Here is a 13,292-nt window from a genome sequence, read left to right as displayed (position 1 = left end):
CCATGTATGTGTTTCTACTGTAGTAACGTTTAAGGTTCAAGAAACAGTTGACATTGCGTGATTCCCGTGTGAAAGCATCTTTGGTTTCCTAAAAAAAGAGGAAGGTCTTTGATTACATTGCTGGAACACAAAGTTTTGAAGCTGACGACAAATTTGTTCATCTTGCAGTTTTTATTGAGAGAAATAGTAGTATTTATTTATCTAATGGTGGGTGCACTAGTGTAGGAAGTGTTCTGCGAGCTTGGTTCTGCTTGAAGTCGAGGACGACAATGGAGAAGCAATAAGTCGTCCAACAAGGTCCTGAAACAATGTTCACGCACAAGAGGAAATGAAGCTCAAAATATCTCTGGGTTGAGTGTCCTTGCTTTCCTGAGAACTAGCTAGATTGCCAAGTACTACCTGGTAGGAGCTAGGGCCCTACCGGATCTAGGGCGTAGTTTGTACGGGAGGGAGGGGGAAGGGCAAGGGCTGGTGCACGCCGGCCGGCGACGTGGCGCCGTCCTTGCGACGGGAGCAGCGGCGGCGAAAGCAGAAGGCGGCTAGGGTTTAGGTCTCCCGGCTCCCTAAGGGAAGCCGAGCAAATATTGATTGCTTCTTGCTTGATTAGATTGGTACATCTCCTCTCCTTATATAGAGAGGTTTACTTGACTCCTAAGCAAACGATCCTAATACGATAAGATAATTGGGCTAAACCCCTAATTAAGATACTTGGGCCATAACCCACCGGGCTAAGCCCCTATGCCGGTCATAACACTTCTCCCGCCTGCACAAACAGCTCGTCCTCGAGCTGTAAGGTGGGGAAGCGCTTGTTGAACTCCTCGAGGTGATCAACCAGCGTCAAACACCTTCGCGACAGCTGGGGCGTCAAGGTCGGCAGTGACGGCGTCCTCCGGAATGTAATCAACAACCTCCAGGTAGAAGAGTCGCGGGCAGGCGTGGCCGGGCGTGTAGGGCTCGTCGCAGTTGAAGCACAACCCTTGGCGGCGACGCTCGAGTAGCTCAGCCGAGGTGAGACGGAGGAACGGGCGCGCCGCGGTCGCGGCGAGGGGTGCCGCGGAAGCCTGAGCAGGCCGACCCTGAGCGGGATCTGGCCAGGGTAGCGACCCAGTGGCCCGGGACGGCGACTCCTGTTGGACGGCCACCGCACGGTGCTCGAACGCGCGGGCGTAGTACATGGCCGTCTGGATATCCTGGGGTCCCCGAAGCTCCACGTCCACGCGGATGTGATCCGGAAGTCCACCGACAAAGAGGTCGGCCCACTGCTGCGCCGTCACGCCCGACGCATGGCATGCCAGGGCCTGGAAACGGTCGACGAAGTCCTGAACCGTGGAGGTGAAGGGAAGGCGGCCTAGCTCCGCCAGGCGGCTCCCGTGGATCGGGGGCCCAAAACGAAGGAGGTAGAGCTCGCGGAAGCACTCCCAAAGGGGCATCCTGCCCTCGTCCTGCTTGAGGGCGTAGTACCACGTCTGTGCCGCGCCGCGGAGGTGGTAAGAGGCGAGCCAGGTGCGCTCCGAGGCGAGGGTACGCTGCACGCGAAAGAACTGGTCGCACTGGTTGAGCCAGTTGAGGGGGTCCTCCGTGCCGACATAGATGGCGAAGTCAATCTTGGCGAACTGCGGCGGTGTCTGGGTCGGAGCGTCGTGTCGGGCTGGCTCGGAGGTGCGGAGCAGCGAGGCGGGTGGCGCCTGGTCGGAGTACTCCAGGTTAGGACCCGCGGAGCTGGATGGCCCGCCGAACTGCGGAAACGGGGTCGACTGCTCCGGAGCCGTGGTGTAGACCGGCGATGGCGAAGACCCAACCGCCCAAGCTGGTAGTGGCGATAGGGAGGCCGGAAACTGGACCTGGTGTATCGGAAGGCCGGCCGGCAAGGACGCCCCTGAGCTGGGCAGAGGTGGTGCCGGTGGTTGCAGCGTCGACTGTGGAGGGTGGGCGGGTGCGTCGGTTGCCGCGGGAAAAGGCGGCAGCAGATGCCACAGAGGAGCCGCGGCCGGAGTGGTCTCGCCAGGGTGCCCTGCCTGGAACGGCAGCAGCGGCAGCCCGGTGCAGGCCGACGTGCCCTGGGCCGGCCACGGCAGCGTGGGGGCCCGCCTGGAACGGCAGCAGCAGCTGCCCGCTGTAGGCAGGCGCGCCCTGGGACGGCCACGACAGCGCGGGGGAGCCCGCCTGGAACGGCAGCAGCGGCTGCCCGCTGTAGGCAAGCGCGCCCTGGGACGGCCATGGCAGCATGGGGTGGCCGTAGGCGGCGATCGGCGCAGCCGACAAAGGTGCGTACGACCCGGCCATGTACGGTTGGTACTGGTTCAGAAGGAGTCCCTGGACGGCCGTCACGAGATCCCGCAAGGTATTGGTGACCTGTTCCGGCGTGAAGACGGCAGTCGTTGGAGGTGCGGAAGTGATGGGGGCCGGGGACGGTGAAGAGTCCGCGGTGGTGACCGGGCCCGACAGCGTGGAGGCCCCGGCGATGGTCATCGGGGCGGACGTCATCGGCGCGGAGATGAAGACGGTCAGCGGTGGCGATGATGTTGACGAAGACATGATCGGACCCAAGTCTCTGGATACCAAATTGGTAGGAGTTAGGGCCTTACCGGATTTAGGGCGTAGGTTGTACAGGAAGGAGGGGGAAGGGCGAGGGTTGATGCGCGGCGGCCGGCGACATGGCGTCGTCCTTGCGACGGGAGCAACGGCGGCGAAAGCAGGAGGCGGCTAGGGTTTAGGTCTCCCCGCTCTCTAAGAGAAGCCAAGCAAATATTGATTGCTTCTTTCTTGATTAGATTGATACATCTCCTCTCCTTATATAGAGAGGTTTACTTGACTCCTAAGCAAACGATCCTAATATGATAAGATAATTGGGCTAAGCCCCTAATTAAGATACTTGGGTCATAACCCATTGGGCTAAGCCCCTATGCCGATCATAACACTACCAAACTATACGTATTTTGGCACTAGCTGCTTGACTCCTAATGATGATGAGCAAGTATGTTAATTGTTGGCAATCATTTAGTTCTTTGAGTCTATCCGGATTATTGAGACTGGCTTAGCATTGGCATGAATGCTGCTAATTGAAGATTGAAATTGTGCTTCTTAGGATCGTGCACTTTGTTGGGAAATATAGTAGAAAAAATAAATCTGAGCCGACAAATCATGTACTATGAAGATGCATGTGAGATTTAGATCTAGATTAGATTGCTCACCAACAAAACGTAGCAGAGAGGAGAGTTGGCGAAGCGTGTAGATGCAGATTCCCACAACTAGGATTAAACCTCCTAACCGCGAGAATTTCTTCTTCAAATTAGTTCACTGATCTAGTATCTACGGTATCAGCACATACGGAAGTAGTGGTTCAATAGAGCTTCGCTGTCCGAAACGAAGAACCATCGAAAAAACTAGAGAGGGGTAGCCTAGCAGTGCTCTGAACTAGAATAAATCTAGACCGAGGAGAAACGGGGCACGGGGTAAGTAGAGATGGGGAGCCGTGGGGCTTGTGGTGCCTTTGGTGCGCCCCTCCCACCTATTTCAAAGTTCAAGAAATCGCTAGGCATTAATTATGCGTCTGGCGACCTACTTGCGCTTTTCTAGCTTAGGCAAAATTAGGCGCAATTAGGCGTTAGTGCTGTAGCTTGAAGAAATAAGCTAGATGGGCTGGCCCAGCCCATTAAACCACATGCCCATCTTCCTATTCTCCTACTAAACCTCTAGTATGTGCACAGTCCACAGAAAGCTAGGTTTCCTCCTCACACCGCCTCTTCCCCTCGTCCTCTCTCCCTTCTGCCTCTCTCCCACTTCCTCTACCCCTCCCTCGATATCTCGCCGGAGAAGCTCGATCCCTCGCAGGAGTGGTTGAATCCTCGCCAGCAAGGATGAATCCTCACAGGGGAGGTCAAATCCTCGCATGGGAGATTGATTTCTCGCCTGAGAAACATGATTCCTCGCCGGAGAACCTCGCCGGCCGCTTTTTTGAGCGCCTAGGGCCAAAGCGAGGCGTTATGACAACGCCCAGCGCTTAAGCGCGCCTAGGCAAGCGCCTAATAGCGCCTTCTTGAACAATGACCTATTTATAGGTGGAGGCCCAAGGGGTTGGCCGACCCAAGGAGGAGGAGTCCTCCCTGGATTGGGCACTCTAGTAGTCCCCATCTTGGAGGAATCCTCTCGAAGGTGCCTTACCACCCATGGACTCTATGGTCCAACCAACTTGGGCCCAAGGTGGCGTGGCCTTGACCCGTCAGGAACCTTCTAGAACCTTCCAGACCTTTTCAGACGCTGCGGATCTGTGCACGACATGCTGGTCAAGACAGAACCACACCACCGCTACATGTCGCGACTGCCGGCTCGCTAGGACCTAGATCAAACCAGCATGCCACCAGCCACCGCCGCCACAAATCCGTAGCCGCCATCACACGCCCATTTGGGCAAGAACGGCAGATATGCAACTATCACCCTCTGCCCCACCATGCAGCCCTTGTCCTTCACATGAGCCTGATGCCGCCTCGCGGAGTCGCCCCTACGCCGCTTGTGCGCCCAGTGAGATGCAGAGGAGGGACCGTGCGCTGTGTGGGCTTTACCGGCTAGCGCCCTCCAGCGGCTGCGAGGGAGGTTAGAGGGAGTGGGGGTGGTGTTTGGCGGTGGCTAGGGTTTTCTCCCGGGCCGCTACCGGCAGTGACACGGGAGTCATGATAGATTTAGACCGTTAGACGCCGATTAAAAAATACACATTGAAAACTTGCTGGAACATTGAAAAGTGAAACCAATCACTCAGTGTTGACCCTGGAAAAAAAACGTAAAACTTCTATGAATATCCCCTACCATTCGCTGTATCAGCTCCATTGCATTACCGAAAAAGGCTTTCACCCCGCTTTATATATAAAGCACCAAACCACAAGCATCCAGTACAACCACACGCCACGCCACCGCAACACACACACACCCAAGACATGATACATAGGCGCTGAGCGCAGCAACACCACTCCTAGCACTACCGCCCCGAAGAGATGAACCTACATATGACGAACCATGCGCTCCAAGGCGGCGCCTTCAGGAAGGATACGACGCCGGAGCACCGTCACCACCCGATCCAAGGATCAGAGTTCCCCCCGGAGCCGCATGACGGGCAATGAGAGCCGCGACGACGCCTTCAAGAAGGAAACGATCTTCGCCGCCGCCGGTCCGTCCGAAAATAGAGCAGGTTTTCACCTTGGCCAACATTCACCGCCACCGAACGCCACACCCCGGCAACCACGCCTCCCACACGACCATGGTGCCCAGGCAGCACCAATGCACAGGCTCTACCCAAGAGCACCACGCAACCACCACCAGGGCCGCCGCCCCAGCATCCAAGACCTCGACACCACCTCACCCGAGACCTGCCGCACCCCAACAAAAGAGACGAGCGGAAAGGTCCCACCTTTCGTGCCCCTGGGCACCCCCAGCGTCGAGACCCAATAGGTCGGCCAGAACTGGCATCCACCGACCCATCCTACTGCCCCAAGTGCGAGACGAGCTCGGTCCTGCAGCAACGAGAGGGGGACGAGGTTAGTCCTGCTGCACCGTGCACGAGACGAGCTCGGTCCTGCCGCATCATGCGCGAGACGAGCTCTGTCCCGCGGCATCGGGCGCGAGACGAGCGGTGGACCGCAACTGGGAGAGGACCAACCCTTTGATGGGAGAAGCGGACGGGCGACGAGGAGACGGGGTGAAGGTCGAGACGGCCCGAACGCAGACAAACCGACGCCGGAGAAGCCGGCCGTTGCCGCGGGCAGATCCATCGAGCCACCGTGAAGCCGCCACGACCCCGGTAGGCCACCACCGAGACCTACCCACGCCGCACCCCCGGTCGGAGCAGCAGCCACGCCCGACCGCTGCCCTACCCACGTCGCCCGGCGAGCTCCAAACGCCGGAGCCGCCAGGCACGCACCACCGGAGCCAGGCGCCACCGGCCGGCCCCCGAAGCCAGATCCGGCAAGAGACCGGTCGCGTGCCACCTCCCGAGACGGGAGCACCGCAGCCGCCCCGCCGCGCGCAGAACGAGGGTCGCCGGAGCGCCGCCATCAGCAGGCCACCCCGTCGCCCCGTGAAACCGCCGCCGCGTCGCTGGATCCCGCGGACGTCCAGCGTCGTCGCTCGAAGGGGCCGCCCCGTGCCGGCGCCCACAAGCATACGGGGAAGGAGGGCCCCGCCGCCACCGCGCCCACCCCCCAGGCTTTTGCCCGACGGAGCTCGCCGGTGACGGCGGGGGGAGGGGAGGGAGGCGGGGCCGAGAGCCGCGGCCACAGGGGGCCCCCCGGGCGCGCGCGGGTGTGCCGCGGGAGGGGAGGAGAGGGAGGGAGGGGGAGGGGAGCGCGGCGGGCCGGGAGCCGCGCGCCCGGCGGCCGGCGACGGCGGGGGAGGGAAACCTAGCGGAGCGGGGGATGCTCCATTGCATTAGTACATCCTGACAAAAAAATCCACATATCCAAAAGCATCATAGGGTGTGGGATTCATGTTTGATATACCCTAACTAAACTTAAAACTCATGAATATTATGAAAAGTATAAACATATGAGAAGAGAACCATAATAAAACTAGAAATGACGAGCACAAGGGGAGGACAAGAAAAAGGACTGTAACACTAGAGCACAACCGAAGAAACAAACGATGCCAATGCTTATGCCTGTTGAATCAATCAATCATCCCACCATTTGGTTGCATCGACCCCATCCCTTTCACCAACTAGTAGTTTAACAATATTAACATGCCCTGTCTCCAAACAATTCCAGCGGTCGCTTTAGAATCGCCGGCAGATTTGGAAGTCTTGCGGCCAGTATTCATGATGCAACCCTACAAGGCTACAATGTCAAAATCCCCATACCTGATACCTCTCATCTTTCCGGTCCTCGCAACAACAAGCAAGCATAGCTTTGTTCCTTGAAGAAGATGAACCGCATGAGGAGGATCGCGGGGATGGGCAAGAGCAAGAAGGCCCCGTCCGCGGTTCAGAAGGACAAGGACGAGAGCATAGTTTTCTTCCGGGAGCTGTACAAGCATGAGGAAGATACGGATGTGAACCTCCTGGAGCCGATCTACTCCGTGGAGTTCGACGCCATCCAAGGTGACATCTATCTCTCTCTCTCGTCCTTGCACTTAACTTTTTTTTTTTTTGGAACAAACAAGAATCCCATACGTACGTTAACTTATACGTGCACCGAACCAATATTTCCATCTTCATGGGTCATGGCCATTTCACCTGGTCACCAGGAACGATTTTCCTTGAAAACCATATGCTACTTAGATTTCTGAGTAAAGCTCACTGCATCGTCTGTGTGCTAACTAGGTGGTCACATGTCCAAGCCTCCCTCGGGGAAGAGAGATCTCCTCATGCCGATCATCGAGAAGCACGACTATGACTGGTAGGTTCATTTTTTTTTTGAGACAACTGGTAGTAGGTTCATTTGGCCCTAGCACTGCTAGAATTGGTTCTTACATTAGAGGGAGTACATGTGATTTCAGGCCCAAGACCCCTCCGGTTGCACCAATGTTTCCTTCCCTCAAGATGGAAGCCAGCTCCTCCGAAACGGTGGTTGCCCCTAAGGTGACACCCATCCCGATCACGCAACCTGTCAAACCTTCAGCTTCAAGGGTATGCTAATCGCTAAACCTCCTTTGTTTTGCACATTTATTCATCATCCTATGCAAACTGGGTTTGGAGTTGAACGATTTTTCGAAATCTTGGCTAGGGCAGTTCATTGGCAAGACTGAGGCGACCAAAACATCAGCCAAGACTCCGGCAGGTTCTTCGTCAAGCAACTCTGCCAAGAGCCAGCCTTGCACGACCGACAGGAGACCAGCTTCAGCTTACGCTACTCTGCCCAACAGGCAGCAGAAATCAGATGCCAAAGCCAATACTGGCACAAGCAGCAACTCAGGCAAGGAACACTCGCACACGTACTACGCAAATGCAAGCCAGGACAGCAGCAGCAGCAGTGCAAGTACAACCAACACGGTGGAGACGCCAGGAGAAGCCCCTTACACGGCGCCCAAGAATCTGCTCACGACTGGGTCTATTTTCGCACGGCGCAGGGCATCAGCAACGGCAGTGGCGACAGCTCCACCATTGGGCGTGGACACCAAAGTCGAGAGCGCGAAGGCGAGGAGGCCACCGTCTTCTGCGGCAAGAGCTTCCAAGGAGCTGCAGGTAGATGCCAGGAAGAATGCTTTACCAGCCAAGGGCAAGGCTGTGGCCGGCACCGGCAGCGAGCCTGTTTGCAACAGCAGTGGCCGTGCCAGCACCAGCAAGACCGCACCAGCAAAGGGAATGCGAAGAACAGATGGCAAGAACGAGCGGAGACCAAAGTTTGCAGACCAGTGAAGAACAAACCTATCAGTTGACATGTAGTATATATGTTTGCAAAAGCGACGATTCGAACAACTATAAAAATTTGCTCCTCCCACTGAAGACTTCTTTCTGTTGATTTGTTGAGTCAAGTATGAATTTGTACTTTCAACTAGGAAATTCAGAGACCAAAAGACAGGTCCATGGACCAGCAGCAATGCAGTATACTGACGCATGTATCAGGGTATTACTATCCTTCCTCTTCATGGGATCACATCAAAATGGGTCATCATATAAGCGCCGTTCTGCCAACCCCTCCCGACAACAGGGCAACAGGGTACCACTAAGCATCAGACAGCACTGCGGGGCTGACCTGGGGCTTCCCTCGCCCCATGGCAAATCCTTTTGTGCCGTCCGGCATACGCGGACCAGGAGGCGGCTTGGACACCACCGGATGCTCAGCACTGTGATTTGATGGAGGAGTGCCGATTGGATGTCCGCCGTCCCGACTCTGGCCATGGTACTGGCCCCGGCCACGGCCTCTTCCCCCACGTCCTCGGCCCCTCCCTTGCCTCATTCCAGCTTTGTCATAGAAACCATCCTCACCCTATATAAGAAACACCCCATTAGACAATCCATTCTTAAAGTTTCTGATGCATCAGTATGCTGTAGTACATGATAGATACCTGAGAAGCATCTTCTGCTTCATACTCTTCAGGATCATCTTCATCCGCAGCCTCCTCATCTCCACCTTTTCTTCCTTGACCAATCCCATGTTTCTAGTGGCCAGTAACAAAATTAAATGTGAAAAAGAAAAGCATCTTCTACAATGAAGCATTTGATATAACAGTGATATTAAACAAGTCTTGTGGGAACAGTCTGTCCTTTAAACGTAATCTTCACTAAGCAGGCTTACACTCATCAGTCAAATATAATAGCTACACCAAGCATGATGCAAGTGGATAACCGATATTCCAGATGCTAATGACAAATAGATCTAGCCAGAATAGTAAGACAGACGAGGAACACATAGGACAGTTTTGTGTGCATGCTCACAATCAATCCATGATTACTTCCAATTCTGCATAAAACATGAAATGACCAATAAAAAAAGACATTGAATTGGTCAGGATTCATTAAGGTACCAGGCAACCAAGCAGCGAACGAACTCTAGGCCCATCCCTCCAGTTTCTGCCGCCACTAAACTCGGCAACCTGTAAACAGAAAAGATTCTTCTTTTATATGCTAGACAAGTGCCAAAGGACGGACGGATAGCAGTCAAGATGACATACCGCCTTTTCAGCATCTTCAACAGTTCCATACTCCACAAAAGCATGCAGCTGCAAGCACAGCAAAATAGAAACAACATTGGCACAAACAGGTGTGAAAATATCTTACGAACAACAGATACATTGCTTTGGAAGAAGCTATGATATGACTCATCAACATTTAGTATTCATATAGAGGTAGATAGATCATATTGTAATACCCGAACCCTAGACAGCGCTGACACATATACAGACCTTATTAGCAAAAAGCATCTCAATCCTTGATGATTTGCCGGCAGAAATATCGATCCCTTGTGGATAGCAAGTACGTATTGATTTCACACTGCAATATAGATAATATTAGTCTTCAACATTGCACCCATAGTTAATCATGGTAACAGACATCCATACCTCCCAACAGTTGAGAAAATCCTCATAAGATTCTGATAGCGATGATCCTCAGGTAATTTTTCAGCAACAATAATTCGAGACTGAGTACAGAAATAGGTAAGTTTCAGAAGCATGACATAGCAAATAGAAGATTCCACGGATTATATGCTAACCTGAACTTCTTCAGCATCCACATCAGAGAAGGGCACTCGTCGCCTAACCATCTTCCCGTCATCTGAAACTACCTATAAATGATAAAGAAAGTAAAGAACCACACAGACTATCATTTCTTGTGTTTGGATCAGGGGAAAATTGAACAAGAGTGCGGATGCATGATATCACAGGATAGCTCTTTCAGTAGGATGGTACAGGTTCCTAGACACTTTTTTTTGCTTTATCACTGCATGGATGAGCTGAGGCAGTCACCTCCCAGATCTAACTAGCACATATCTTGATTAAGCAGCAATATAAAGTATATGCAAGCAAATTACTTGCGCTGTCAATAGCGGAAAGAATATGCATATCCAAAAGAAAAGTGTAAACAGGTAAATATGACGATTTGGTTGAGATACTTACCAGCTCTGTTGATGTACGTAATGCACCAGGCAACAAGGATCTATCAATTAACTCTCGAATCTTCCTGAAGGATGCAACCACTGTCATCGGCACTGTTAAGACAAAAGAAAATAGTGAAAACAGTTTCGATTTTTTTTGTAAACTGCTCGCTGATATTGGAGAAGTATCAACTGTTATCCGGCAAAATAAAACCCAAATGGAAAAAAGCACACAAAGAATGGTATGCAGCTCCCCGTAATGAATTAATGATGCGTAGCATCAATAATGCAAGCACATTTCATATTTCAAAGTGTCAAAGCAACATTTTTTCCATTTTCGAATGTGTCAATAATCTGTAGCTTACATATAGTAGAAGATTACCTGCCAGAGGTAGTACCACAAACTGAGCACAACTTATTACTTAACTTATTAGTATAACAGAAAATACCCAAGAAGAAAATTATGGCTATATCAGCACTTTGTAAGATTTTTATCATCATATTTGTGCCTACTTCTATTGCTAAATTTTAATTGATTTTGGCCAGCAAACGTCAGATGAAAGAAACATACATGAGAGTAAACAGAATGATCAAGAGCTTTATTCAAATTTAACAGGTTAAACTCACCAAATCCATCTGGATCTTTAGTAATATACTTCATCAGATGGTCAGTTGTAGCTAGATTGACATCACTGAAGTAAAATTCCACCTGTCACGTTTCCAAAACCATTACAGTATCCAATGGATACACAGTTATAAAGATGCATATCAAGCAACTGATGAAAGTTTAATTATATTAATAAATAACTAAAAAGGAAGTAGTAAAAAGGTAAAGCTAGTACACAGAGTCAATTTCAACTATCTGAGAAAATGTATCGAATAAAAACAGAAAGGGTGCAGATTATAATAACGAAAAACAAAAGACCATTTTTTTCTTGTGTATTATATTATGATGATTATTTTATTTGCTCCCACATAAAAAGTAGGGAACACCACAAAATTGAAGGAGTTACATGCTTTCCCTATTCAACCATATTACCCTCAAAAGGTGAAACATACTGCCTATGACGCATGCAATACAACGGTTGCAATACTACAGAAAGATAACATTGTATAAATTTGTCGTATTTTCTCTACGACTCTAACCAATCGGTAACTGATAAACTGAATGGAGGATCACATATCTGCCAAATATTGATGACTTGACATACACGCAAATCTTATTTATCTCTCTTATATCCATGCCGCTCCACTCCTGTCACTTAACCCTAACCCCAAAATACCACATAACAAGGCAATTCGTGCCATTTTTATCCAGAATATCTAGTATTCTCCCGGGAAAAAAAGTTGCAGATCTATGAGTTGCCGCTTACAAAAATACCATTGCTCAACAGATATCATCTTATATCTAACCCCACCCACCTCTCTCAGGTCCATCATTTAGTACTTATTAATGCATACTACACCAGAGTACAATCTCACTACCACAAATCTGTAAAGCCAGATTGGTTATCCATGTCATAGTTCAGAAGCATAACACTGGGAGAACACATCAGATAAATGATGAGAGGATGCGCTTAACCGTATACAAATATTCAAGAAAGCCATGCCCTGACGTCCCACGGTCATCTCTATTGCCAACATATTTGAACACCAAAAAACTAAATTTGCCAACGCATGGTACTATGATCGATGTGTGATGAAGTTATGGAGCAGCAAGCGAATAATCAAATCAGAGGCCATCTCCACGTCTCAACAAAACCCCCATCTAAACCTCATTCTTTTTTTGGCCAAAGGGAACACTTTTTTTAGGTTTCGTAGCAACGCAGTGGATATCGCAGCAATCGACTGAAAAAAGAAAAGAGTCTACCTGCTTGACGACCCGGCGAGCGAGCTCCTCGGGCAGGACGAGCTGAGCGTTATCCACCACCGCCGCGGCATCCCCCTCATCCTCTCCCTGGTGGTGGTGCTGGTGGCGGTACTGGTGCTGGTGCTGGTGATGCGGCTGGTGGTGGTGGTGGTGGTGGTGATGGTGGGGCCCGCGGCGATGGGGATGGGCTTGGTGCGGGGCGGCGGATCGGGGGGTGAACTCCGGCGCGGCGGCGTTCAGGCGGCCAGCCGCCGCCGAAGAGGGGGAAGAGGACTCCGGGACCTCGTCTTGAGCCATGGAGATTGGAGTGGGGAGGGAAGGGGAGGAGGGTTTCGTCTCGTCTCAATTTGCCTCCGCTTCAGGTACAAGGAAGAGAGAGCAGGGAGGAGGAGGCCAACACTAATACAAAAGGCGGCCACACCACCAAAACAAAGGAGAAAAAAAAAGGGAAAAGTAGTAGCTTAGGGTGAGTTAGGGCACAAACAAACATAGTAAATCGTCTCAAAATATCTCGGATTTTCTTCATGCTCTTCACAAATAATGCTGAGATGTAGTTACGATGCAGTTAATTGCAAGATAATACATTTGGGGTAGGTTAAAGAATTGGTGCCGGTATATTTTGAGTTTGGTGCGGGCGTAACAGATCGCACTGATTCTTGTTTAACCCTGTTTTTGACAGAAAACCTAGCACTTGCAGGGTTGACTTGGAAAATAAATATCCATGCCAACATGTCTCACACTAAAAGAGATGAAGAGAGAATGACGAATGGTTCGGCGGTGCGGTGCTCACCGACGTCGATATGTCGAAGGATTGACCGATGAGGGTTGTGGGCGCCGGGTATCTACCCAGCAGATGGTGGTGAATCGGGAGGTGGTCTATACGTTCACTGACGACGACGAGAACCACA

General features: G+C 51.6%; 2 protein-coding genes across 2 annotated transcripts; one reads left to right on the top strand and one right to left on the bottom strand.

Moving 5' to 3' along the window:
- Nucleotides 1–6,480: 6,480 nt before the first annotated feature.
- Nucleotides 6,481–8,454, top strand: LOC125520126 (uncharacterized). Its single transcript, XM_048684949.2, has 4 exons — nt 6,481–7,081; nt 7,304–7,379; nt 7,480–7,609; nt 7,712–8,454. Exons 1-4 carry the CDS (start codon nt 6,907–6,909, stop codon nt 8,336–8,338), a joined length of 1,008 nt encoding a protein of 335 aa, XP_048540906.1. The 5' UTR covers nt 6,481–6,906; the 3' UTR covers nt 8,339–8,454.
- LOC125520125 (la-related protein 6B) lies at nt 8,400–12,779 on the bottom strand. Its single transcript, XM_048684948.2, has 10 exons — nt 12,385–12,779; nt 11,142–11,223; nt 10,537–10,628; nt 10,134–10,205; nt 9,982–10,061; nt 9,826–9,913; nt 9,595–9,642; nt 9,448–9,516; nt 8,989–9,081; nt 8,400–8,909 (listed from the first exon to the last, which is right to left on the bottom strand). Exons 1-10 carry the CDS (start codon nt 12,679–12,681, stop codon nt 8,646–8,648), a joined length of 1,185 nt encoding a protein of 394 aa, XP_048540905.1. The 5' UTR covers nt 12,682–12,779; the 3' UTR covers nt 8,400–8,645.
- Between the last annotated feature and the right edge of the window lie 513 nt (nt 12,780–13,292).

This window comes from Triticum urartu, chromosome 7A (genome assembly GCF_056163025.1).
Source record: "Triticum urartu cultivar PI428250 chromosome 7A, HENAU_Tu73, whole genome shotgun sequence".
NCBI lineage: Eukaryota > Viridiplantae > Streptophyta > Magnoliopsida > Poales > Poaceae > Triticum > Triticum urartu.
This window is presented reverse-complemented; position numbering and strand designations above follow the sequence as displayed.

Coding starts and splice junctions, on each gene's coding strand:
- LOC125520126 (XM_048684949.2), top strand. CDS start 6,907: ATGAACCGCATGAGGAGGATCGCGGGGATGGGCAAGAGCAAGAAGGCC. Junction 7,380..7,479: donor GAGAAGCACGACTATGACTG/GTAGGTTCATTT, acceptor ATGTGATTTCAG/GCCCAAGACCCCTCCGGTTG. Junction 7,610..7,711: donor TCAAACCTTCAGCTTCAAGG/GTATGCTAATCG, acceptor TGGCTAGGGCAG/TTCATTGGCAAGACTGAGGC.
- LOC125520125 (XM_048684948.2), bottom strand. CDS start 12,681: ATGGCTCAAGACGAGGTCCCGGAGTCCTCTTCCCCCTCTTCGGCGGCG. Junction 10,629..11,141: donor TAAAGATCCAGATGGATTTG/GTGAGTTTAACC, acceptor TTGTCTTAACAG/TGCCGATGACAGTGGTTGCA. Junction 9,517..9,594: donor TTGAAGATGCTGAAAAGGCG/GTATGTCATCTT, acceptor TTCTGTTTACAG/GTTGCCGAGTTTAGTGGCGG.